The sequence below is a fragment of the Mesoplodon bidens genome (assembly GCF_964165515.1).
Source record: "Mesoplodon bidens genome assembly, chromosome: 10".
NCBI classification, from domain to species: Eukaryota; Metazoa; Chordata; class Mammalia; order Artiodactyla; family Ziphiidae; genus Mesoplodon; species Mesoplodon bidens.
This window is the reverse complement of record NC_138172.1, coordinates 60,773,993-60,801,659: the sequence shown is the minus strand read 5'-3', so window position 1 is coordinate 60,801,659 and position 27,667 is coordinate 60,773,993. Positions and strand designations below refer to the sequence as shown.

The window sequence follows — 27,667 nt, the reverse complement described above, 5'->3', positions numbered from 1 at the left end:
TTCCTTGCCTGCAAAGTAGAAAATATAACAGTACTACCTCCTCAAGTTGGGAAGCTTCAATAAGTTACTGTATGTAAAGTTCTTAGAACAGTGCCTGGCAGATAATAAGCACACAATAAATGTTAACTCATTATTATTATTATTATTGTTATGTTTAGTTGCCATTCTAGCTTTTACATGAGATTTGTAAAAGATGGTGTATATGGAGAATATTGGCTTTTCCCCCAATATCCGTTTGAACCATTTAAAAATGATGGCTACATTTGTAGCAACATGGATACAACTAGAGATTGTCATACTAAGTGAAGTAAGTCAGAAAGAGAAAGACAAATACCATATGATACCATTTATATGTGGAATCTAAAATACAACAGAAACGAACCTATCTGTGAAATACAAACAGACTCACAGACATAGAGAACAGACTTGTGGTTGCCAAGGGGGAGGGGATTGGGAGAGGGATGGAGTGGGAGGTTGGTGTTAGCAGATGCAAACTATTCTATATAGGATGAATAAACAACAAGGTCCTGCTATATACTATGTACTATATAGCATAGAGAACTATATTCAATATCCTATAATAAACCATTTCCTATGATAATGGAAAAGAATATTAAATAAAAAAGCATGTGTATAACTGAGTCACTTTGCTGTACAGCAGAAATTAACACAATATTGTAAATCAACTATACTTCAATTAAAAAAATGATGGCTACAAGTACATGTACAATAACAAAAAATAAGAACTTCAGTTGTGTAAGATAAGCCAAGAGAATTTGGAATATTAGAGTTTTATTAAAATGAATGAGCACAGATTTTAGTCCAAATCTTGCTTTTCTGTGTGTAGTGTGAGGGATTAGTGATACATACAGGTAAGTGTTGGACAGACAACTAGACAATTCTGACCATGAGCACTTCTTACATTTTAATTCAAAGGGTAAAAGGAGAAGTTACTTTAAAATTCAGTTGTTTTCTAGCTCCTGGAAGATTAGAAACAAGTTATTATGCAATAGGATAAAGGGGTTTTGTTACTACAGGGACTTTGATCAGTAGAATGTGGTGGCAGTGGTGCTCTGCCAGGGTCTGGGGGCAGCCCCTAAGAACTTGGCAGCTTCCCCCTCCTGCATCCTGAGGTGCCATGTAAGAAGTCCATCCAGGCTTGCTGAGACCAGCTTGCGGGAGAGATCTGTTCTGAAGCCAGCATAAACCAGCAGCTGCCATGCGGGAGAGGCTGTGTCTCAGTGCCTCGACAGTCCCAGCTGAGCCCAACCCTGGAGCCACCACTCCACCAGGGGCCGGGCATGGGAGCAAAGCCCCCTGGCCTCTTCAGATCTGGCTGTTCACTAGCTCTGTACCCCTGTTGACCTCATGTGATGCCACACGGAGCAGAGGAATTGCCAGCTGCATCCTTTTTTTCTTTTTTTAAAAAAATTATTTATTTGTCTGTGCCGAGTCTTAGTTATAGCGTGCAGGATATTTTAGTTGTGACATGTGGGATCTAGTTCCCTGACCAGGGATCAAATCGGGCCCCCTGCATTGGGAGCATGGAGTCTTAGCCACTGGACCATCAGGGAAGTCCCCTTTTCTTAATTTTTGACCAAAAAAATTGAGAGATGGAATGAAATGGTTACTGTTTTAAGCTGCCAAGTTTTGGGGTAACTTGTTATGCAGTAATAGGTAACTGATATCCAGAGCTAAATTCAGGCTTCTGGCTTCTTGAATTTGAGCTGAAAACGAAACAAAATAGTGTGCCCCAAATACCCTCAAACAACCCTCCCATGACTTGGAAAGACTTGATGAAATGTAGTCACAATAATATAATTCAAAACTATGGTTAATAGTATGGAAAATGAAATTCTGATAATTAGGTGAGTACAGAAAATTCTGAGGGAGAGTAGATTACTCAGAAGGGACAGAAATGGGGGACTTCCCTGGTGGCGCAATGGTTAAGAATTCGCCTGCCAATGCAGGGGGCACAGGTTTGAGCCCTGGTCCGGGAAGATCCCACATGCTGCGGAGCAACTAAGCCCGCACGCCACAACTACTGAGCCTGCGCTCTAGAGCCCACGAGCCACAACTACTGAGCCCGCATGCCACAACTACTGAAGCCCGTGCACCTAGAGCCTGTGCTCCGCAACGAGAGAAGCCACTGCAATGAGAAGCCCGCGCACCGCAGCGAAGACTAGCCCCTGCTCGCTGCAACTAGATAAAGCCTGCATGCAGCAATGAAGACCCAGTGCAGCCAAAAATAAATAAAATAAATAAATCTATTTTAAAAAAAGGGGACAGAAATAGGAAAGTTGTTGATAGATGCTTTCTACCTTTCAGAAATGTGATTCATTGAGAAGTTTACGGCTTTTTAATTTTGAGGAAGAGAGGCTTGCCACATCCCTGAGATATGCCCGGAGTGTCAGGATCCTTTGAGGTCTTCTTTACTTCCAAAGATACCTTTTTATTATACAGTGCTCTTACCTGTCAGAGTTTGCTGAAGTTTAAAGTAGACTGAATTAATTGTGTTTATTTCATAGCATAGATTGTGATAGTTGTTTATTCTTGCTAAATTCAGTTCAGCTAAGAGGGAGTGAGCTAAGAGATATATTCAGGGTACTTCCTATGGGGGATTTAAAAACACTTTCATAAATAGAAAGGGACATTCATAAATGAATAAAAGCAATCTTAAGTTACTATAGACCATACCATACAGCTCCTTGATTTTTGTGTGCCCTTTTGAATGGTTCCAGATTTTTACTTCCTTCTTTCTTTTTAGCAATAGCCTTCTATTGGCTCTTCATATTATGGAGTTTGGATTATGGTAGGCAAGGGGGAGGGTTTAACTTCTGTGGAAAATCTACTGAAATTATTTCTTATTGAAAAACTGAAAATAGATTAAAAAACTATTTCATAAGTCCAGGGAAGCAGGACAGTTGAGACCTATTAAAACCCGTCTGTGTATTGGCAGACACATTTGCTGCTATTATAACACTTTGCTTAAGGAACAGGAGAATCGTAGATGTACGCAAACACATACACAGCTGTTTGAATTTGCTGCTTAGCTCTGTGGATTCATTAAGCTGTATCACTTTTGGATTGTAATGATCTTACTGGAGGCAAGATACAAAGTGAAGGAAATGCAGTATAAAATTCTCTTGTAAGTTTCCAAGGCTGTTCTTCTTTATTTCTATAAAATTGAAGTAATAATTAATAATTTTGTCTTTTTTGGGGATAACTTAAAATTAACAGTAGCAAGAAAAATATAGTTAAGGAACCAAGTGACTGATATTTCAAATAAAAGATCAATGTCAAGTTTACTACAGAGAACAATATAATGTATGAATTCAGTGTGTTCTCTCTCTTTTTACAATTTTGAGGACATAGAATGAAAATGGCTCCATTTAGGTGGGTAGGAGTTCAGGCTTTGGAGGGAGACTAATTATAATACAATGTGGATGAGTTACGTATTTACAGTATTACGAGAATGATGGCTGTTACAGGGAGGGTCACATTAATGTCACAGGTTCCTCAGGGCTGACATGAGCTCTTTTTTTGAATTTCTGATGTAGAGGAGTAGAAGGAGGGCTGTGAATTTCTGGGACCCAGAAGAGGGCCCCTGGGTGGTGCAGGCAGGGTGCTTCCCATTGTACTCCACTGTTGAAGCCCTGGAGAACTGGAGGACTGGATGTCCCTGAGTAAACCCGCTCTGTTGGTGGCGTCACGGCTTCGTCCTGTGTTTGAATCCATGTCTTAAGTGCAGATGGAGCACTTGAACATTTTAGGACTGTAATGAGGGATGGAACTGTGAGTTGGGAAGGGATGTAACCAAGGGGAGGACTCGGAAGTAAGATCGATGGGTGAGCAGCATCTGCAGGACACCTGTGTGAGATGGTGGGGAACACTTGTCTGCGTCTCCATCAGCATCAGGAGGTGGCTTGGAAGGGTTTGACTATAGCTTCTTTCCTACCAAGGTTCTCAGATTCACACACAGTTTATAAGAAGTGTGCTTGCAAGGCAACTGTGTCTGTAAGATAAATCCCCTAGCTATCAGAGTTCATTCCTGAGTCCATCCTACATAGAATCCTTTATATTAATTTGTAACCAATATTTAATAAAGGCTTTATGTATATCCAGCAGTATGCTGTGCGTGATGGAGGATTTGCATTAACATGCTTATAGTTTGGGGGAGCAGGAAGAGACTTTTCAAGAAACAGAACAAGGTAAAATGTTTGATGCTGTCAGTAAGAGTTATGAAAAAGTAAAGAGGGTATTGCTGTGGACTGGATTAATCTAGGAAGGCATCATCGAGCTAATGTTATTTCATCTGAATCTTAAAAGAAGGCAGAAAGGAGGTAGCATAGATGCTCTGATGGTGGATTTCTGTGCCAGCTGCAGCCTCAGGTGTCTGGGTAATTTTCTGAGGAATGAAAATTGTTGAATTGGGTCACCAAATAGGACACCATTTTCAAAGCTGTAAAACTGATTTCTAATATTTTCAGTTACAAATATATGTATCTGAGCACCTCTTGGAATAAACACCACCTTTTCCTTCATCGAGACACAAAAAATATCTAGTATTCTACTGTCTGCTTGAATTTGAAATACATGATAGACATATAAATTTAATAACACCTAACTTTTTAAAAAACTTAAATTTCCAGTGATTTGATTTCCCATGGTCTATAAGAAAATGTAACAAATCAGTTTCTTTTTCGGACCTTATTTTCCCCTACTCTTTTATTTCATTCTCCATTTGCTTGAATAAACATGACTTTACCAATAGTCTGTATTGACTCTAAGCAAGTTTCATCCTTTCCTTCCCAGCTAAGTAAAGCCTTATTTTTGTAGTATCCTACTGTTAGCTGCTTATGTTGGAAAGCTTCTGTCTTATCCTGTTGTTCATGAATCAGAGTTTGGCTGCCTCTCTTCCAGTGATCTTGAAAATGTCCAAAATGCTGCATAGTTAAAAAACTTAGAACTAAGTAAAGTTGAACAATTTTCTACTGGGCTACATTGAAAAAATGGGAAGGAAAATTACTTTCCTTTGTTTTTTTGGAAGACATTTGCCAGTTGGAGCCCCAACAAAGATGGAGTTTGGAGGCCTTTAATTGTGCACCAGAAAGTTATTGCAGAAGGTAACATAGGGAGATATCATAAAGCAGAAAATTTGAAGCTCAGTAATAGAAAGCTGTGTGAAGATATAAAAATTGTGCCAATTAACTGGGTGCTTTAAATAAATAGTTTAGAATTAAAGAAACAGTTGCAGATTTCATAGACTTGATTAACTTAGTTCACAGGAAAACTGGAGAAGGGGAACACACTTCAGATTACTTTAGTTGTAAAGTCTCCTTAGCATTCATTAAAATTTTGCTTTAAAATATTTACTGATTATAAAGTTTAATAATGCAAAATCAGAACAATTGTTAATCTAATATTTTATGTTAAATCATTGAAATAAAATTCCACATATATTTGGGTGAAAATAAATTGTGATGGTAAGCGTTCAGTCCTGAACTATTGACTGTGTCAGCAGCCAGTAAATATTTCCCAGGCTGGGCACAGTAGTTGTGAGTGTATATGAGGGACACCCAGTGAAGCCTGTAAATGGTGCCTGACCCTTGGGTCTTCTGATCTGTTGAAGAACCATGACACAATTATATAAGTAACCAATTAGTAATAACAGAAAATGTGATTGTATATATGAAAGAGATGTGCAGGAAAACATTAAATATTCATCTTACCCTAAATGTCCACCTGTTCCCATGTTGCATTAGCGTGAGGTAAAGTACAGCTTTTTAGATTTTATTATTCTTTTTGTTTGAATGAAAATGCCTCTCTCCCAAACAAAAACAAGAAAGGAGATTACATTTGTTATTGAAGGATATTTTTGCTGGATGAAGAATTCTAGATTCTTGGCAGATACTTTTAGCACATTGAAAATATATGACTCTGCTGTCTTCTGGCTTCTCCTTTTGCTGCTGAGAAGTCAGCTGATGGTCTAACTAACTTCTTTGAGGGTAAGATCGCCAGCCTGCTTATTGTATCCTTTTAAGATACTCTGTTTGATTCACTTCTGTTTAATTTTAACATGCTCAGTTTGACTAGGAGTGAAATTCTTTAGTTTATCCTGCTAGGGTTTTACTGGGCTTCTTGGATCTGTAGATTGGTGTCTTATACTAATTCTGGACATTCTCAGCTGTATTGATTTAAAATTTCCCTCCATGCATTCATTCTCCTCTCTGTCTGGGATTCCAATCAGTGTGTTTGAGACCTTAGTCAGTCCTTCACATCTCATTCTCGTATCTGCACTTTCCTTTTTTATTCTTTCTCTCTGCTGAATTACAGATGATTTCTCTTCAACTGTTGCCCAGTTTGTTATTTCTCTATTCTGTTTTGTCTGTTTTGCTGCTGTTGTGTTTTAAGTTTTGGCTGTTGTAACTTCTGGAAGTTCTTCTAAAGAACTGCTGTGTTACTTTTTATGGATTCTTGTTCCATGCTGATATTTTAAAATTTGTTTTTCTCTTCTTTAAATGTTGTACGTTGTGTTTTAACCTGCTTCTGATAATTCTAAGACTCAAAATCTGTGTAGTCCCTTCCTGCTATTGTTGTGCTTGTTTCTAACTCATGCTGCCTTGCTTCCTGTGTGCCTGGTTATCTGTGACTGGTTATTGTCCTCACACAGTTTTGGGCGTTCCCAGGGTGAATGTGCTCTCTCTGAAAGGCAGTATGTGGCCTCTGCTAGGCTTCTGGAGTATTACCAGTCAGGGACTCTTTTTAAACCATCTTTAGCACCATGACTCCTGGGCCTGTGTGCACTGTGGATGTGTGCCTGGGATGTTGCACAGGGTGGCTACAGCTTCTCAAAGACTTTGTTATTCCTGCCTTTTTCTTTTCCTCTTTGTCCAGTGCCGGGAGAGCCTGCTCTTTATTCTTGTGTAGCTGAGGGAGAGATGGTGAGTCACTCCTAGTTCATTCTTCCCCTGGGGATGTTGTCCTTTGGGAGGGTCTCCTTTAGGATCCCAGGGTTGGTGGGTGTTAATCCTTGACTTTTGCTGCCTTTGCCCCTTGAGGCCATGGATCTGAAGCACAAGCAGATGACACTGGCTGATGCCTTCAGGGCAAAAGTGGCTTTGGTTCTCCTGGCTTTAGGTTGTCCTCAAAATTTGGCCTGGCAGTTTCCCTTTTTCTGTCAATTTTTTAGTGCTCTTAAACTAATTATATTTTAATGGTTTATCCAGCATTTTTCATTGTTTTCAGTGGGAAGTAGATCCAAATAACTTAAGAAATTGGAAACTGCCTAACGGCCCAGGGCTGGAGCCAGGAGCCTCTGTCTACTGCTGTGCTGTTGGAATGTTGTTGTAAACCACCGCCCCCCACCCCCCACCCCAGCATGTGCTGTGCAGCCTCTGTGCAGGCTGGGCTGCAGAGAGGATGGCTCTTAGGGGTGCTGTTGCTTTAATTTGCTGAACTGTCCATGTGCTCATCTGGAGTAACTGTGTCAGGTAAAACCATCTTTATTAAAGGTGCTGTGTTCATGCTTTCACCCAGGCACGATCCTGTCATCTTTCTCTTCTTGGTGTTTCCTTTCCATCTTTCTTATTGCTTATCTTTTTCTTCCATTTATATCACAATGTCCTAATTCTAGGATTACCTTACTACTGCTTGTTGGTCTACTGCAGTAACCTCTTAACTGGTCTTTGATTACTACCAGAATTGAACATCCTTTTGCTTTTATGAATTCTTATGACTCCTTGTATAAATTATCTGCTTTTATCATTTGCTGAATTATTTTATCATATGCTCTCAATAACAATTTTTAGTCTCTTGGAGTTTTACCATACAGAATATTTATTTTTTTCTTCTCTTTTTCTGTTTTCCTTCAGTTTGAACATTGTCGCCTTTTGTAGTTCATATATTCCAGTCTGTAAACGTTTCACCAGGTATTGTGACAAAATCTGGGAATATAAAAATAAATATAAGTAAATATAACACATTTATCTATGCTTAGGTTCATATTATGGTGTGGGAGATACACATATACATGCTTATGGTACAGTGTGTAAATACTGTAATACTGCATATAACTATTGTTGAGGAAATCTGGGGAAACTTTGTGGAGGTAATGTGTTAGCTGCATAGCCATTTTCCTGTAGAAACACAGGGTATGGGAGGAAATTTCAGACATGGAAAATGTGTGCAAAATCATAGCGATGAAAGTCATGGTGTGCTACAGGGAATGCATGTAGGTTGGTATCATTGGAGAACAGAGTATTTGGGGAATGAAAATTGAAACCAGGAAGGGTTTCAAGGCCTGGGTTAAACAAGACTTTGATGGGTCCACAGAGCATGCGTGTTGGGGATGATGGAGTGGGTGAGCGGCGGGGTGAGGCATCCGGCTGGGGAGAGCGTATGGGCTGTGGCTGTGCTGTGGCTGTGGGAGTGGGCTGCTGAGGTGGGGTGGGGGTGGGTGGCGGGCCAGGGCTGTGAGCATAGTGTGGACCAGTCTTCACATGGATACAGCAGTTACTTCGGAGAGTGGCAAGAAGGGAGACGTTACCATGTCAGGAAGATTTGGGTTTGGACTGCCTCAGTCCCAGTTTTAGCCCTGAAAGTCCCATGTCCTGAGACACCCTAAGTCCTTTGAGAACTGGGACGGTGGGTCACCCTGGGGAGGAGCCAGAGGGACTGTTGCATTTGGGGCTGTGAATGGTGTGGGGGAGGTGCTGGCCAGAGTTGGGGGAGGGAGGGAATGAGTCTGTGCTGACTTAGGCCAGAGCAGTGTCCTCAGGAGGCTGCAGAGGTCCAGGAGGACTGGGAAGAGGGCAACCTGTGGGCTGGGCTGGATAGGAGGGCAAAGTGGGAAATATTTTGGAATGAGCTCAGAGGGAGTATACATATCAGTGAGGGGATAGATGGGGCAGGGCTGGAAGAAATGAGAATGGCTAGGAGCACTGCTGGGGCTCCAGAGGGGTCTAAATTTTAGGTACTGACTGAGGGCAAGGACAAGGGACTTGCATGAAAATAATTGAGCAAAAGATTCATTGAGATCTTTGGTGCAAAGTTGTTTCAGTTCTGACTCTAGGGTTTCCGACTCAGGCTTTTAGCCTCTTGGTTAGGATTGAATAATATGAACAGTCTGATTTTTCTCAGCCACTTATTTCTCTAAGGTTCTATATATTTATATTTAACCTATTGTCTTGTAATATAGTTTTACATTTGCTCTTAGGAATAGATAATGAGTTTTTAAATAAATTTTCTTAATATTGCTTTCTACATATTCAGCATCATTTATTACATAATGCGTTGTTTACTTATTGTTACTTTATGTTTTGCTATGTTACTGGCATTTTTCTAGGGCACACCAGCTTGGGAGTCATTCAGCCTATAAATTGGCCACTGTTGAGTCCTGCTCCCCAATTCAGACCTGGGGTGGAGTGTGTGTGTGTGTGTGTGTGTGTGTGTGTGTGTGTGTGTGCAAGAGAGAGCAAGAGAGAGAGGTTGACTGATTGAGATTTGATTAATTGAAGTGACTTTCTTCCGTCTTCTGTGCCCCATGTGGCTTCTTAGGTTTCCGGCCTCTGGGGTGGTATCAAGCTATTCTCAGTAAATCATAATGTTTAATGCTGTTAAGTGCTGCCTGGCTACCCTGTTAGTGCTGATCTGTAAGCCTCAGAAAAAGCCACTGCCCTAGTGGTGTCATTGATGACTTTCAGCTTTATCCACGGCTCTTTGAGTGAACGGTCTCTGAGCTGGACTCTAAATGTAGGTCCCTGGGATGGATCCCTTGTTGCCTCTCCTCCACTGTGCTGAGTGTGCTTCCTTCCATCTGCCCACCTCTCGCTCCTGTGAGCCAAGGCTGAGCACCGGGTCATGTGGCGTCCTGCCTGCCCTGGGTGGTTTGGAGGGTGTCCCCACCTCACCCCGGCAGCCCTGGGGTATGTGGTCCACTTCCGCTCTCCCGAGGCCTGGCGGACACCCAGGTCCTCGCAAGACCTCTGCTCTCCTGCTGATGCAGGAGGTCACAACTTCTCCCCTCTGAGTGGCTGCTGCTTTCAGATTTCATTGTTGGTGGAGTCAATTTGTCCTCTCATAAGCTTTTGCTATGGTTGAATAATACAGTTAGTTTATAAGTAGCACCTTACTTTTGCTCGTGTTATCTGCTGGCACTGTACCTGGCTTCTAGAAGGTGCTGAAGGAATGTTTGCTGAGTGGGGTGGGATGGGGGTAATGCTGTCCTGATGTGTCCTGTTAGATTATAATGTTCTCATGTGTATCTGGGCCTCTTATGCACAGCTCAGGAATTACTGCTGTTTTGATTTATTTAGGAGACTTAGAAGAACTTTTGTATAAATTACCCAGCTCTTTTTAAAAAGAGGCTTGTTTTCTTGTAGGAGAGAAGAAATGTGCTTGAGTATAAGTGATTAATCTTTCCTTTTTGGTGTTAAATTTTAGTATATTCCGAATGTGCCTGTGCTATTAAAAAAAGAGCAGTAATAAAATAACCAGACGATTGATTTTTACATTGATCATGTTGGCAGAGTTACTGAGACATCAACATACTAATTAGAACGTCAGGATATTAAATTATTGTTCATTTTTCTAACTTTGAATGTTTTGGGTGACTATAAAAATGACAAAGAATTTGTAAGTAAAGTAAAGATTTCCTGTAGAGATTTACCAATTATTAACAGTTTAATTTTTTCCCCTTTATTTGGCTCTCTTCTGTACATTTAAATGAAGGAAATATTTTGTAAGAATTGGATTATTAGTAGAAAAAAATGTTTTAAACTAACTTTTATTTTAGGTAGATAAGTGTTTTGGTTGTTTATTACTGTGTAACATCTGTCTCCAAACCTAAAACAACAATTCTGAAACCTAACATTAAAACTTTGAAACCATAGCCTAACCCTAATATTTTAAAACAATACCATTTTATTATATCTCACAATTTTGAGGGTCAGGGATTCAGACTGGTCTCAACAGGGCAGTTCTTTTGCTCCACATGGTGTTGCATGGAGCTCCTTGGTTGGTAGCTAGTCTGGTCTGGGATGTCCAAGACAGCTTCACTCACATTCCTCTTGCTGAGTGAGGACTTCTAGAAGGCTGGACTTTGCGGGGATCCTCTCCATGGCATCCCGCAAACAAGTGGGCTGGACTTCTTTTCTGGTGACCCAGAACTCCAAGAGATCAAGGTGGAAGCTGTCAGTCCCCTCAAAGATGAAGCATAGGATGGCCTGGTGTCCCTTGCACTATACTTTGTTGGTCAAGCAGTCACAGGCCAGCCCAGTCATGGGGAGAGTGAATAGATCTCAGCTCTCAATGGACAGAGTGTCAAGGAATTTGCTGCCATCCTAAATCCCCACAGTAGGATTAATGATTGGGTCACAGGACATTTGGCAAACATGTACCCTTTACAGATCACAGTATTTACTACTGATATAGCACTGATGTTTATTAAAAATAGTGATAACAATATTAAAAATCATGAAAATTGCTTTCAGTATTTGCTTTACCCACAGATTTTTAATTTCATTATAAAATAAGTGATTCCTAATTGTTTGATTATACATTGGATACTTTAAACAGTCTTCCCATCAATTACTTGTTTTAATTAGCTTTTTACTATTAATATTTTATATTAAATTAATTTTGTAGTAAATAATAAAATATTAATATTTTAATAAATATATTTTAATATTTAATATTAATAAAATTAGAAGTTTAATATTGTTGGTATTATTACTTTTTACCTGCTATACAGATGTGTTTAATTTTAAGAAAAACTGGTACTTGAAATCATTTATTTGTATTTATTGATGCCATGCCCCTTTCCACAAAGGATTAGAGGTGACTTGCAACAAGACACATATGATAAATATGTATAGAGGTAAAATATAAATGGCAGTGGAGATGAGGATCAAGAAGAAGATGAGTCAGTAAATGGTGTCACCATCTGTCCAGTGGCTGAAGCCCCAGACCTAGGAGTCTTTTTCTCCACCCCTTCATTTGCAGTCCATCAGCCCATGCTACCTCCTAAACATATCCCAAATCTGTCCACTTGTTTTTTTCCTGCCTGTACTTCTCTAGTTCAGGCCTCTGTCATCTTTTCCCTAAATTGCCCACTGAGAGTAGATCTCTTTCTTTCTCTCCAGTACAATTCCTTACAACACAATCCTTTCTCCATTCAGCACTAGAGCAAGCTTAAAATCACAGTATAAATTAGATCGGAACTTTCCTCTGCCAGAAATTTCAGTTTACTGTACCATTCTTCGTACAAAACCCTATCTCAGCAGGCCTCAGAGCCCTGTCTGTCCCCCTCCCACCCCTGCTCCATTGCCTCTTTCTGGTCCTCCAGCGCACTAGCCTTTTTTCTCTCTGTCTAGCACCTTAGCATTAACTGTTACCTCTGCTTGGGATGCTCTTATCATTCAGGTTTCCAATTAAATGTCACTTCTCCAGAGAGGCTTTAATTGACTATACAACTGAAGTATAAATCTGTCCCATCCGTAGCACATCCCTTTGTTTTATTTTCACCATAGATCACTACCTGATAGTTTATTGTCTGTCTCACACCATTAAAATATAGGCTTCATGACAGCAACGGTTTTTTGATTTTTTTTTTTTTTGGCTTGTTTATAGCTGGATCCCATCTGCTGGAAATAGTGCTTGGTATATAGTAGGTTCTCAGTGTTTCAGAAAGAAACATTCTCCAGAAAAAAAAAAAAAATCGAATGCTAGAATTGATGGTAGCATTTCTAGGACATGGTAAATTTATTTTAGAAAAGAGGATTCCTTCCCTGGGATTTAATGTATTTTAGACTAGTGGTGTGTTTCAGAGTCATTAATGGACCTTTTAAAGAAATATACACCTCTGGGCTTCAATCTGTAGGTCTCAGTGGCACCAGGAATCTGTAATTTTGAAAAACTCCACTGCAAATCTGATGTACAGCTATGTTTAAGGACCAGGCCTTGAGAGAGATAGCTGTGTGGATTCAAGGAGAAAACTGGCCAAACTGTTTATAAACATGAATGAATATTGTTGATTGGAAGTTTATAGAATAAATCTCTGGGAAGCATTGTTCGTATGTTTACTTCAGAGGCCAGGGTAATAGACTAGTGGTTTCAAACTGGTGTGCCCAAGATGATCATTTGGGAATGTGGGAAGAATGTAAGTAATACAACTTATATATTTTTAATCTCATTCCTTTTTCATTTCTTGTGGGGGGGAGGCATGTTATCAGTACCTAATATACAGTGATATGTGTATGCAATTTATAAACATACTGGAATTACGTGCTCAAAATAATTTATTGATGAAAATGTGTGATCCAAAGAGGAGGGAGATCACTCTATCAGTCAGGATAGGCTATGCAGTGGTAACAAATGACCCCTAAGCCTCAGAGACTGCTAAAAGGTTTGTTTCTTGTTCATGCTTTACGTCTCCTGTGGGCCAGCGGTAGCCCTGCTCTGTGTCATTTTGGCGCCATGATTCAGGCGATCGAGCAGCCTTCATCTGGAACTTTACCAGTTGCTGTGGTGGAAGGAGGAGAGAACTGGGTAAACCGCGTGCTTGTAAATTGTTGGCTTGGTAGTGACATGTGTCACCTCTACTCACATCTCACCGACTGAAGCAAGTCACATGGCTACATGTGAGTTCAGCAGGTAGGGGATGTGTAATCCCCCCTCAGTGAGGGACTCTGCTCAGGGTGAACAACAGGGCAGTCTACACAGACAGCCTCCAACACCTGTTCAGTGTGGGGACGTTTGCCGCTCCAGACCTCGCTCTTAAATTGCTGGCAGAGGGAGCCTGCTCTTCCCATTCTTGGTCTAATGAAGAATACCAAAAAGAAAAAGATGCACACAACCCAGATCCTTAATTCTTTTACTAAGGAGCATGTAAAACAACATGATTATAAAATAAGGAAGTATAACTTTACCAAAACTGTTAGAGCTCTGTGTGATTTTTGCTTGAAAAAAGATTATACCATTACTGCATATACCATTTGAAACATTCAGGTACTTACTATTTGGTGGGTGGGTGTGGAAAATAGAGGTTGCGGTAGGGGAATGGTGAGTAGTGGTGGAAAGAGAACCTCAAGGCTCAAATGTTCAGGGTCTTTGCTGATTGAAAATTAACCAGACTGAAGATGGAGCATCTCTGGAATAATAATGTAAGTCATTCTGGAAATGCGATTCCATTTAGAGCAGTTTGTTATATACTTCTTTTCAGGAAGATGTTAATTTGGGAAGCATAATATGCCTTGATTGTAAGGTGCTGTAGTGATAACCTAGCTAACTTTATTGTATACCCCCTAAAGACCAGTCCTGTGTTAGTTTAACTAATAAAATGACAAATTCATAGAAACCAGGTTAGTTTCAGGAAACATTTCACTTCACTTAATTGAAATATAGTTGACTTACAACATCATTTTAGTTTCAGGTGTACAACATAATGATTTAATGCTTTTATACATTACAAAGTGATCACCACTATGCGTCTTCTTACCATCTGTCACCATACACAGTTATTACAGTACTATTGACTGTATTCCCTATGCTGTACATTATATCCCTGTGACTTACTTATTTTATAACTAGAAGTTTGTACCTCTTAATCACCTTCTCCTATTTGGCCTTCCCCCTGTCCCCCTCCCCTCTGGCAAAAACTAGTTTGTTTTCTGTATCTGTGAGTCTGCTTCTGTTCTTTGTTTGTTCTTTTGTTTGGGTTTTTAGATTCCACATATAGGTAAATCATATGGTATTTTTTTTTTCTCTGTCTGACTTATTTCACTTAGCATAATACACTCTAGATCAGTCCATGTTGTCACAAGTAGCAAGATGTCATTCATGGTTGAATAATATTCCATTGTGTATATATATATATATATATATATATATATATATATATATACCACATCTTCTTTATCCATTTGTCTATCAATAGAGGCTTAGATTGCTTCCATATCTTGGCTATTGTAAATAATGCTGCAGTGAACATAGGGGTGCATATATCTTTTTGAATTAATGTTTTTGTTTTCTTTCCAGGAGTGGAATTGCTGTATTGCATGGTAGTTTTATTTTTAATTTTTTGAGGCATCTCAATACTGTTTTCCACAGTGGCTGCACCAATTTACAGTTTAATATGCCAACAGTGTATTAGGGTTCCGTTTTCTCCACACCCTCCCCAAAATTTATCTTTTCGATAATAACCATTCTGACAAGTGTGAGGTGATATCTCATTGTGGTTTTGATTTGCCTTTCCCTGGTGAGTAGTGATGTTCAGCATCCGTTCATGTGCCTGTTGGCCGTCTGTTTGTCTTCTTTGGAAAAAATGTCTATTCATCTCCTCTGCCCAGTTTTTAATCAGATTGTTTGTTTTTTGATATTAAGTTATATGAGTTGTTCATATATTTTGGATATTAATCCCATATCAGTTATCATTTGCAAATATTTTCTCCCATTCAGTAGGTGGCCATTTTGTTTTGTTGATAGTTTTCTTCATTCTGCAAAAGCTTTTTAGTTTGGTGTAGTCCTATCTGTTTATTTTTGCTTTTGTTTTTCTTGACTGGGGTGACAGATCCAAAAAAAAGAAATTGCTGAGACTGATGTCAGACAGCATACTACCTGTGTTCTCTTCTATGAGTTTTATGCTTTCAGGTCTTACATTTAAGTCTCTAACCCATTTTGAGTTTATTTTTGTATATGGTGTTAGAAAATGGCCATTTTACTCTTTTGCATGTAGCTGTTCAGTTTTCCCAACACCATTTATTGAAGAGACTGTCTTTTCCCTATTGTAAATTCTTGGCTCCTTTGTGGTAAATTAGTTGACCAAAAAAGTATGGGTTTATTTCTGGACTCTTAATTCTGTTCCACTGATCTATGTGTTTGTTTTTGTGGCAGTACCATACTATTTTGATTACTGTAGCTTTGTAGTGTAGTTGGAAATCTGGAGCATGATATTTCCAAGTTTGTTTTTCTTTCTCAAGATTGCTTTGAGTATTTGGGGTCTTTTGTGGTTTCATACAAATTTTAGGCTATTCTAGTTAGGACTGTTTAGGAGTGTTCTAGTTCTGTGAAAAATGCCATGGGTATTTTGATAGGGATTGCATGGACTATAGATTTTTTGGGGTAGTATGGGCATTTTAACAATATTTATTCTTTCATTCCATGAGCATGGTATGTATTTCCAATTATTTGTATTGTCTTCATTTTCTTTCATCACTGTCTTATAGTTTTCAGAGTACAGGTTTTTAGCATCCTTGGTTAAATTTATTTCTAGGTATCTTATTTATTTTGATGCATTTGTAAATGGGATTTACCTAATTTCTCTTTCTGAGAGTTATTAGTGTACAGAAATGCAACAGATTTCTGTAATTTAATTTTATATTCTGCAACTTTACTGCATGAATTTATTAGTTCTAATAGTTTTTTTGGTGGAGTCTTAAGTTTTTCTATATGTAGTATGTCATCTGCAAATAGTAACAGTTTTATTTCTTCCCTCCAATTTGGATGCCTTTGATTTCTTTTTCTTGTCTGATTGCTGTGGCTAGGATTCTAGTACTATGTTGAATAAAAGTGGTGAGGATGGGCATCCATGTCTTTCAACTTTTCACCATCGAGCATAGTGTTAGCTGTGGGTTTGTTGTATGTAGTCTTTATTATGTTGAGATATATTCACTCTATACACACTTTATTAGGAGTTTTTTTTTATCATAAATGGATGTTGGATTTTGTCAAATGCTTTTTCTGCATCTACTGAGATGATCATGTGATTCTTTTCCTTTGTTTTATTATTGTGGTTTAGCACATTGATTTGCAGATATTGAACCATCCTTGCATCCTGAGACTAAATCTCAGTCATGGTATATAATCCTTTTAATGTATTGTTGAATTTGTTTTGCTAATATTTTGTTGAGGATTTTTTTTGCATTCTATGTTCATCAGAGACAGTGGCTTGTCATTTTCTTTTTTTGTAGTGTCTTTGTCTGGTTTTGTATCAGGGTGATATTGGACTTGTAGAATAAGTTTGGCAACATTTCTTCCTCTTCAATTTTTTGGAATAGTTTGAGAAGGATAACTCTTCTTTAAATATTTGATACAGTTCGAACTCTCTGTGAAGCCATCTGATCCTGGACTTCTGTTTGCTGGATTTTTTTTTTAAATTACTGATTCAATTTCATTACTGGTAATTGGTCTGTTCAGATTTTCTATTTCTTCCTGATTCAGTTTTGGAAGATTGTGTGTTTCTAGGAATTTATCCATTATTACTAGGTTGTCCAATTTGTGGGCATGTAATTGTTTGTAGTAGTCTTTTATGGGTGTGTTTCTGTGGTATTGGTTGTAAATTCTCTTTCATTTGTGATTTTATTTATTTGGGCCCTCTCTTTTTTTTTTTTTTTAACCTTGATGAGTCTGGCTACAGGTTTGTCTATTTTATTTATGTTTTCAAAGAACCAGCTTTTGGTTTCATTGATCTTTCCTTTTTTTTTTTTTTTTTTTTTTTTTAGTCTCTATTTCATTTATATCCACTCTGGTCTTTTAATTTCCTTCCTTCTACTAATTTTAGGTTTTGTTGGCTCTTCTTTTTCTAGTTCCTTTAGGTGTAAAGTTAGATTGTTTATTTTAGTTGTTTTTGTTTCTTGAGGTAGGCCTGTATCACTATGAACTTTTTTCTTAGAATTGCTTTTGCTGCATCCCATAGTTTTTGGATCATTGGGTTTCCATTTTCATATGTCTCTAGGTATTTTTTAATTTCCTTTTTGATTTATTTGTTCACTGATTGGTTGTTTAGTAGCATGTTGTTCAACCTCCACATGTTTTTGTTTTTCCAATTTTCTTCTGGTAATTGATTTCAAGTTTCATACTGTTGTGATCAGAAGAGGTGCTTGATATGATTTCAGTCTTCTTTAATTTATTGAGACTTGTTTTGGGGCCTAGCATGTGATCTGTCCTGGAGAATATCACATGTGCACTTGAAAAGAATGTGAGTTCTGCTGCTTTTGGATGGAATGTTCTACACACACACACACACACACACACACACACACATCTATTAAGTCTATCTGGTCTAGTGCGTTGATTAAGGTCAGTGTTTACTTATTGATTTTCTCTCTATCCATTAATTTAAGTGGGATATTAAAGTCCCCTACTATTATTGTATTACTGTTAGTTTCTCCCTTTATGTCTGTTAATGTTTGCTTTATATATTTATATGCTCCTATGTTGGGTGCATAGAGATTTGCAAACATTATATCCTTTTGTTAGATTTACCTCTTTATCATTATGTAATGTCCTTCTTTATCTTTTGTTACAGTCTTTGTTTTAAAAAATCTTTTATCTGATACAAGTATTTCTATCCCAACTTTCTTTTCATTTTCATTTTCACGGAATATCTTTTTTCATTCCTTCACTTTCAGCCTATGTGTGTCTTTAGATCTGAAGTGAGTGTCTTGTAGGCAAGCTATAAATGGGTCTTATTTTTTTTATCCATTCAGCTACCTTATATCTTTATTTGTGAGTTTAGTCCATTTACATTTAAAGTAATTTCTGATAGCTATGTACTTATTGCCATTTAGCTATTGTTTTCTGGTTGTTTTTGTAGTTCTTTTCTGTTCCTTTCTTCTTCTCTTGTTCTCTTCCCTTGTGGTTTGATGATTTTCTTTAGTGCTATGTTTGGATTCCTTTATCTTTATTTTTTGTGTATCTCTTGTAGGGTTTTGGTTTTTGGTTACCATGAGGTTCATATATGTATATATATGTGTGTGTGTGTGTGTGTATATTTATGTATATGTTTGTTTTAACCTGGTGTTTGCTTAAGTTTGAATGCATTCTAAAAGCATTACTTTTTTACTCCTCCCATCTACATTTAATGTTTTGGTGGCATATTTTACATCTTTTTACTTTGTGTGTCTCTTAATTGCTTATTGTAATTATAGTTGATTTTATGACTTTTTTCTTTTAATGTTCATACTAGCTTTTTAAATGGATGATCCACTGTCTTTACTATGTATTTGCCTTTAGCTGTGAGGCTTTTTTCTTTCATATATTTTCTTATTTCTAGTTATAGCCTTTTCTGCTTAAAGACCCTTTAACATTTGTAACGCTGGTTTAGTGGTGATGAACTCTTAGTTTTTGCTTGTCTGGGAAACTCTTTAACTCTCCTTTGATTCTGAACAATAATAGCCTTCCTGGGTGTTCTTGATTGTAAGTTTTTTTCTTTCATTACTTTAAATGCAGCATGCCACTCCCTTGTGGTCTGCAAAGTTTCTGCTGAAAAGTCAGCTGATAGCCTTTTGGGGGTTCCTTTGTGTGTGACTCACTGTTTTTCTCTTGCTGCCTTAAAATTTCTCTCCCTATCTTTAACTCTTCCCATTTTAATTATGCTATGTCTTGGTGTGGATCTCTTGGGTTCATCTTGTTTGGGATTTTATGCTTCCTGGACCTGCATGTGTGTTTTTTGCCCAGTCTGGGGAAGTTGTCAGCCATTATTTTATTGAATAGGTTTTCTGTCCCTTTCTCCTTCTGGGCCCATAATGTGAATGTTAGTGCACTTGATGTTGTCCTAGAGTTCCCTTAAATTATTCTCATTTAAAAAAAATCGTTTTTCTTTGTTCTGATTGGTTGAGTTTCACTATTCTCTCTTCCTTGTTGCTTATGTGGTCTTATGTATCATCTAAAATGCTGTGTATTTCCTCTGATGTATTTTTCATTTCAGTTGTTGTATTCTTTAGTTCTGATTGGTTCTTTCTTATATATATATATATATATTTTTTTTTTACACGGGCCTCTCACTGTTGTGGCCTCTCCCCTTGCGGAGCACAGGCTCCGGACGCACAGGCTCAGTGGCCATGGCTCATGGACCCAGCCGCTCTGCGGCATGTGGGATCTTCCCGGACTGGGGCACGAACTCGTGTCCCCTGCATCGGCAGGCGGACTCTCAACCACTGCGCCACCAGGGAAGCCCGCTCTTTCTTATATATTCTAACTCTTTTGAAGTTCTCATTGTGTTCCTCCATTCTTCTCCTGAGTTCTGCGAGCATCTTTGTGACCATTGCTTTGAACTATTTATCAGGTAAATTACTTATCTCCATTTCATTAGAGTTTTCTTCTGGGATTTTATTTTGTTCTTTTGTTTGGAACAAATTTCTCTGTCTCCTCATTTTGTTTGACTTTCTGTGTTTGTTTCTGGGAATTAGGTGAAACGTTATGTCTCTTGCTTTTGGAGGTGTGGTCTTGTATAGGAGTAGCCCCAGTGTAGACTGTATGTGCTGGTCAGCTTTGGCAGGTGAGGTGGAGTTGTAGTGGGGATGGGCTAGGGCTTTTCCAGGACATGTTGGGGCTGCTGCCTTGGTGGGATGATTGGTGCTGGAGTGGACCTGGGGTTTGCTGGGGTGGCCTTGGCAAGCTGTTTAGAGCACCAGGCTCTTTTTAAACTGCAGCCTCTGTGCTGGGACTCCCAGTGAGTGAGTTTGTGCATGAGCCCTTTAAGAGTGGAATTTCAATTTCCTTCAGCTCTCCCGTGCACAAGCCCTGCCGTTTTTCAAAGCTAGTTAAGTGGGCTCACCTACCCGGTGCCAGTCCCTGGGTCTGGTGTGCCCAATATGGGGCTCAAACCCTTCGCTCCTGAGGGAGGACCTCTGAGTTTGTGGTATCTCCTCCTGCTTGTGGCTTGCTGCTCTGGGGATGTGGGTCTTGACTAGATAGTGTCTCTGCCCCTCCTACCCTACTCAGTGTGTTTCTTTCTTTATATCCTTAATTGTACAAGAGCTCTTCTGCTAGTCTTCAGGTCATTCTCAGAGAGAGTTGTTCTTTATATATACATGTAGTTTTGGTGTGTTTGTAGGAGGAGGTGAACTCAGGATCTTCCAACTTTGCCATCTTATCATTATCATGTGGATCAAAAATGTTTCACTGTGTTCCTGGAAAACAAGCTAATCAAAATGTACATTACTGATAGTAATAATAAATATTTACCATTTATTAAAGGCATGCTATATGTTAGGCCTATTCTAGACACTTTACATAATTTTACTTAATTCTGACTAAAAAGTTCATGAAACAGGTATTATTTTCTTCCTTTTACCAATGGAGAAACTGAGGTATGAAGAGGTTAATTCACTTTTTTAAGATTTGAACTTAGGTTTCTGCAATTACAAAAACTATATACTTTCTACTCAGTTCCTCTGCTTTTATAATTGTTCCACTGTAGCTGTTTTTAACTCTTACATGAGATCCTTTGTTAGTAGAAGCAGGAAGCTGTTTAATTTTGTCTTGATCTTTTAGAGAATGAGTTTTTTCTAGGCAACCAGTAGTTCACCTCATTAGGGGAGCTTGAGAAAGTGAAATATGCTCATATTTTTCCCAGTAGTTTTTATACCAGAAGCAGAAGAGAATACTCAAGATTATTTTAGAAATTTGAAATAATGAAGTCAATAGAAGTTTATACTAATTAATAAAGTTTCAAACAGTCATCCAACATTTTTCAGTGACAATTTTCTTATTTTGTTTATTATTAAATAGCTAAATGAAGGTTTAGATGTGTGTGGCAAATGGATGAACTTTTAATTCACCGAGGAAAAACAATATTTACTGAAAGGCTATCATGTAGGAAATGACATTAATTTCACCTAGAATGTGCATTATTCGGAATGCACCCAGTTACTTTGGGTGAACAGTTTAGAAACACATTGAATACCTTAGAATTTTATTCATTATTTCTAATCTAAGTAAAGTCTAGATAATTTTTTTTCTATTTTTTGGGGGGGTGGGTGAAGATTTCAGTGAAAGGCAGTCTTACCACATTCTTTAATAATCTACTCTAGTTTTCATTTAGACCTCGAATTTTGTTTAAATTGAGCCTTGACTATATACCTAAGGCAGAAGAGTGTTTGGAACATTAAGTCTCTTGTAAGTAAAGTATTCTGTTGTATGACAGTTGAGCTGAAGTGTGCTTCCCCTGCTTACCTGACAGTTACTTGGTGAGCAGTTAATTGCTTATAAACACCTGTGGTGTTGTTAATACAAATATTTGAGTTGAGTTTAGGGAAAGAGAGGTACTATATTCCCCTATATTCGTGGAGAAGTCTTAGTGGTTCTTATATATTGCTGTAGGATTTGTTCAGTTAAAACCCCAGATATTATCATGGCGAACATCTGTATGTTCAGAGTTATCTAATTCTTTGTTGCTATAATAAGTGACTGTAAAAGGGACGTGGTGGGTTAACACATTTGGTCTCAACTTCAGTATTGCCAGATCCAGTCAAAACCATCTGGGCAAAAAACGATTCATGCAATCACCTATGATTATCTCCATTTGGTGGGGAGAACAGGCATGTGTATTTAATTTTTATTTAATTTCAAATAAGTGTTCACTGCACAAATTTGAAATAGTTTTTATATTTAAATTGGAAATCACGTAAAGATAGTGAAAGATCATCATGAGGATGTACAGATATCTTGTTCCCTTTCACCATGTGCCCCTGGTCAGTTTCTCACTTTATCAGTTGCTGTTTGAGAATTACAGCTTGGCTCTGAAACATACCTGCCTCTTCTCAAATAGTCTCTGCATTGTGTATCTGGTGGTATATTTGAGCTTCGAAGGATTTGTCCCATGGAATACGAAGTAAAAGGTAAATAGTTAAGTAGAGAAGTTACTATCAACAGATATATGTAAATAAAGCCAAAACTAAAGGAGAATAATCTGGTGTTAGCTCTTAGAGAAATGTTTGCTATTGCTAAAACTCAATTTAAACACTCTAGAATGAGTGTTGATTATATATAATGTGTGCTGTGACACCCTTTAAAATTTTTGCCTATGAGACTTCTCATGACATCTAGTTATATTACATTTTTAGTTTTTGTATTTTATCCTGTTCATTACCAAAAAGGAATTGAGGTGGTAGTTTTCAGTTGATGACTCTCTTGCACTGATTTTGATGATACATGTTTGTTTGTTCAGTGCTCTCAAATACAATAATAATGAAAATGTTTGAAATATTTTGAGAATTACGAAAATATGACAGAGACACGAAGTGAGCAAATACTGTTGGAAAAATGGTGCCAACAGACTTCCTCAACACAGGGTTGCCACAAACCTTCAATTTGTTTAAAAAAAAAAGTAATATCTGGGAAGCACAATAAAGCAAAGTGCAATAAGACGAGATATGATCGTATTTATTGGCCCTTCAAGTTTTCTCAGTGGTAAAGTGTGTTCATATCTTTTGCTCATTTTTCTATTGGGTTGACTGTCTTTTTCTGTCTTGGCTTTCCTTGGCACTTTGTGTGTCCCTATACATTCTAGAAGCAACACAGACACATAAGCTATTGTGATTTTGCTTGAGAGTATATTGATTCTGCAGGTTAATTTGAGGAGAATTGGTACATTTATAGTATGACATCTTCTGGTGCATGTTTATGGATGTCTCTCGGTTATTTAGGTTTTCTCCAGTTTCCTTCAGTAAGGTTTTACATGTTTTTTTTTTTTTCTAGAGGCCTTGAACATCTTTTGTTAGATTTATTCCTAAATACTTGATAGTTTTAATTCCATTATGAATGGTAGTTTAAAAAAATCCATTATTAAACTGGGCTGCTGGCAGATAGAAATACAGTTGGTTTTTCTGTATGACATTGTAGCCAGAAACCTTGCTTAATTAGGTCAGTAGGTCTAATAATTTATCTGTGGATTTTTCTGGATTTTTTAAGGATTCTAATCACATAATATATAAATAATGACAATTTTGTTTCTTTTTTCCAATCCTTATACTTTTCTTTTGGTTTTACCAATCTGGTTCCCACTGAGGGAGTCTTGTTTCCTTGTGTGTGTGTTTTATCTGTGTGCTAGAGATTGTATTTGGGGAGTTATTTGGAGGACTATACTGAGCCCTAGGAGAATTGTATATTTCTTCAGAAAGGTTTTCATTTTCTCCTTTCATGAGTCTGTGGGTGCAGCTAGTCCAGGATATTGTTTCTCTGCTACTGTTCTTTCGATATGTGTCCTCAGAAATTGGCAGAGTAGAAATTTGAAAGTATATTGAATTTAAATTTTCTTCCATATTTTGGCTTCATTAATGAATGATAGTAATGACTTAATAATCATATTAGGAATGATTTCAGATATCAGAGTTTTAAAAGTTTTTAAAAAGTATAGAATCTTCACTACAACAGGAAAGTGCTTTATTGAAACTGAATGCAGAGTTTTAACTTTTAAATGATATAAAGTATGTTTCCTTTTAGATAAGTGATGAAGAGAAGAGCCTCCGAGAACAGGATATTATGGCTTCATCATACAGTTTAGGTGGGGTTCATTTGGAGCTGGAGTCAGTTTATAAGGTAGGTACGCTTTTAAAGTACTTCCTAGGTTTTGTTAAATGTATCACATTGAGCTTCTATCCGTGTTTTATTGACGCGTTTGTGTAGCCTCTTGTGGGCGCAGCCTCTCCCCCTCCTGTTCGGATGTTGTCTTCACCCCGCGGATGTGCTGCTCCCCGCGCTGGGCTGCGCTGCACCGACCCCTGGTGTTGCTCGGGTGCCAACCTACTGCGGGCCGCACTCTCCTCACTGTGCTCAGCCTCGGGCCGCGTTGGGGCTGGGCAGCCCTGCAACGCCCCTCTCCCGCAGCCCCTTGTTCCCTATGCCGACCCCGCGAGGGAGCCTCTCCTCCCTCCCAGGTGCCCTGGGGCCCCGGCCTCCTTCCCCCTGCCCGGGTCCGGCCCCTGCCCCCTCACCGCCATCCGCGCATCCTCAGCACAGACTCCTGCCTGTGTGAGCCTGGTGCAGGGCTGCGGGGCTGAGGACCTCCCGAAGCTGGGGAGGGGCGGCTACCTGCTGCCCATGCCTGGCGTCTGGTGCGGGTCCTGCCACCACGGGCACTCCATCCCCACCTCCCCTGCTCCACCCCCGCCCCAATCTGGCCAGCGTCCTCCTGCAGGGCCAGGGAGCCACTGTCCACGTGAGTCCGCCTTGTTTCTTCAACCAAGTGGTGAACTGCTTCAGGGCAAGGACTGTGTGCTGGATGTAGAAATCTGTAAATTAATTAGAAACTTTCTGTAAAAACACATGATCTGATTATTGTGTGGTGTCAGTGAGTACATTGAAGAATTATGGGCATATAGATTTAACTCTTCTATAAAACTTGGGCGAATAGGGTATTTGGGGATTTTTTTTTTTTTTTTTTACCTAGTTTTTTACCTCATTTTTAAGAAGTAGAAAAACTCTGTTGAAGAGTAAGGATGAGTTTTGTAATTTATTAATACCATTGCCATAATCTGCTCATCTCTTAAAATTTTACCATAGTTCATAGGACTTTAAAAAGTATAAGTAGAATAGTATTTATTAGGTTTTTAAAAAAATACTTACTGGCAAGTACTTATTTTAAAGATAAAACTGGACATTTATTATTATTTCCATTTCTTAGTGTTGAGATTAGCTTTTCCAATATATTTCTCTGGAGAAAGAGTGGAAACATAGATGAAGAAATTTGGAGTTACTTTACTTACTAGTAATTTTTAGCACTGAACATATTGTATACACATTGGATTCCACTTGATGCAGAACAAAATGTGGACTATGTCATGTGAGGGGAATGCAGTGTACCTAGAGGGCTTGAGCTGGGAATTTGAAATCCTGGTGATTATAATTTGTAAATTGATGAGTTAAGAATGAAAATAAAGCATTTTAACTTGGCTTATTATTTTTTGAAAGATCTACTCTAAAACAAACACATTTTAGGCCTGCCACTCCTTCCTAATGCTGTTGTTTACTTACAAGGAGTATAAATTGATCTTCTTGCTTTTTTTTTTTCTTTTGATCTGCTGGGACTAATGACTTTCTTATAGGAGGGATTTTGTTTAGCCTTAGTACTTACGAAGGTGTAGGAGAATTTCGTAATGACAGGTACTGACTTATCTTCCCTGTTTCACACTGAATTCAGATCCCTTTTGCTGATGCTCTGGATCTGTTCCGAGGAAGGAAAGTCTACTTGGAAAATGGCTTTGCTTATGTACCACTCAAGGACATTGTGGCTATCATCCTAAATGAATTTAGAACCAAACTGTCCAAGGCTTTGGCTGTAAGTATTTTACTTTTTTCCCATATTTCCATGTTCACTTTATTTCCATATGTTCATGTTTTCAGTATGTAAATACTCTTTTTTTTTTTTTTTTGCGGTACGCGGGTCTCTCACTGTTGTGGCCTCTCCCGTTGCGGGGCACAGGCTCCGGACGTGCAGGCTCAGAGGCCATGGCTCACGGGCCCAGCCGCTCCGTGGCATGTGGGATCTTCCCAGACAGGGGCACGAACCCGTGTCCCCTGTATCGGCAGGCGGAATCTCAACCACTGCGCCACCAGGGAAGCCCCAGTTACATACTCTTGATAGTTTTGTTCTGTACTTCTTAAAAATAATTTAATTTTTATAATAATATTCAGATTGCTTATGATGCTGTACTGTTATTTGTAGAACTCCTAGGTTTTAATTTTTTTTAAATTTATTTTATTCAAGTATAGTTGACTTACAAGGTTGCGTTAATTTCTGCTGTACAGCAAAGTGACTCAGTTATGCATATATATATTCTTTTCCATTATGGTTTATCACAGGGTATTGAATATAGTTCCCTGTGCTATACAGTAGGACCTTGTTGTTTATCCATTCTATAATAGTTTGTGTCTGCTAACCCCAAACTCCCAATCCATCCCTCCGCCTTGGCAACCACAAGTCCATTCTCTATATCTGTGAGTCTGTTTCTGTTTCATAGATAAGCTCATTTGTGTCATATTTTAGATTGCACATATAAGTGCTGTCATGTGGTATTTATCTTTCTCTTTCTGACTTACTTCACTTAGTGTGATAATCTCTAGCAACCATCCATGTTGCTGCAAATGGCATTATTTCATTCCATTCCATTTTATATGTGTACCACATCTTTATCCACTCATCTGTTGATGAACATTTAGGTTGTTTCCACGTCTTGGCTATTTTAGTAATGCTGCTATGAACATAGGGGTGCATGTATCTTTTTGAATTATGGTTTGTCTGGGTATATGTGTAGGAGTGGGATTGCTGGATCATAAGGCAACTCCATTTTTAGTTTTTTAAGGAACCTCCAATACTGTTTTCCATAGTGGCTGCACCAGCTTAAAGTCCCATCAACAGTGTAGGGGGGTTCACTTTTCTCCACACCCTCTCTAGCGTTTGTTGTTTGTAGACTTTTTAATGATGGCCATTCTGACTGTTGTGAGGTGATACCTCACTGTAGTTTTGATTTGCATTTTCCTAATAATTAGTGATGATGACCATCCTTTTATGTGCCTATTAGCCATCTGTATGTCTTCTTTGGAGAAATGTCTATTTAGATCTTCTGCCTATTTTTTGATTGGGTTGTCTGTTTTTTTGTTATTGAGTTATATGAGCTGTTTGTGTATTTTGGAAATTAAGCCCTTGTTGGTCACATCATTTGCAAATATTTTCTCCCAGTCCATAAGCTGTCTTTTTGTTCTGTTGATGGTTTCCTTTGCTGTGCAAGGGTGGTTTTTCTTTCTTTTGCTTGTAAGGTTGATTAGGTCCCATTTGTTTATTTTTCCTTTTATTTCTGTTGACTTGGGAGAATGACCTAATAAAACATTGGTATAATTTATGTATGAGAATATTTTGCCTATGTTCTCTTCTCGGAGTTTTATGGTGTCA

General features: G+C 38.4%; 1 protein-coding gene across 2 annotated transcripts in view; it reads left to right on the top strand.

Annotated features, from left to right (window-relative positions):
• PRIM2 (DNA primase subunit 2) overlaps positions 1–27,667 on the top strand; it is a 276,717-nt gene that overhangs the window by 35,117 nt on the left and 213,933 nt on the right. For both annotated transcript variants that reach the window (XM_081246598.1, XM_081246597.1), the window contains exons 6-7: positions 24,223–24,318; positions 25,919–26,056. In XM_081246598.1, the coding sequence (XP_081102724.1) occupies positions 24,223–24,318; positions 25,919–26,056 (234 nt within the window). The remainder of the gene's footprint in view (positions 1–24,222; positions 24,319–25,918; positions 26,057–27,667) is intronic.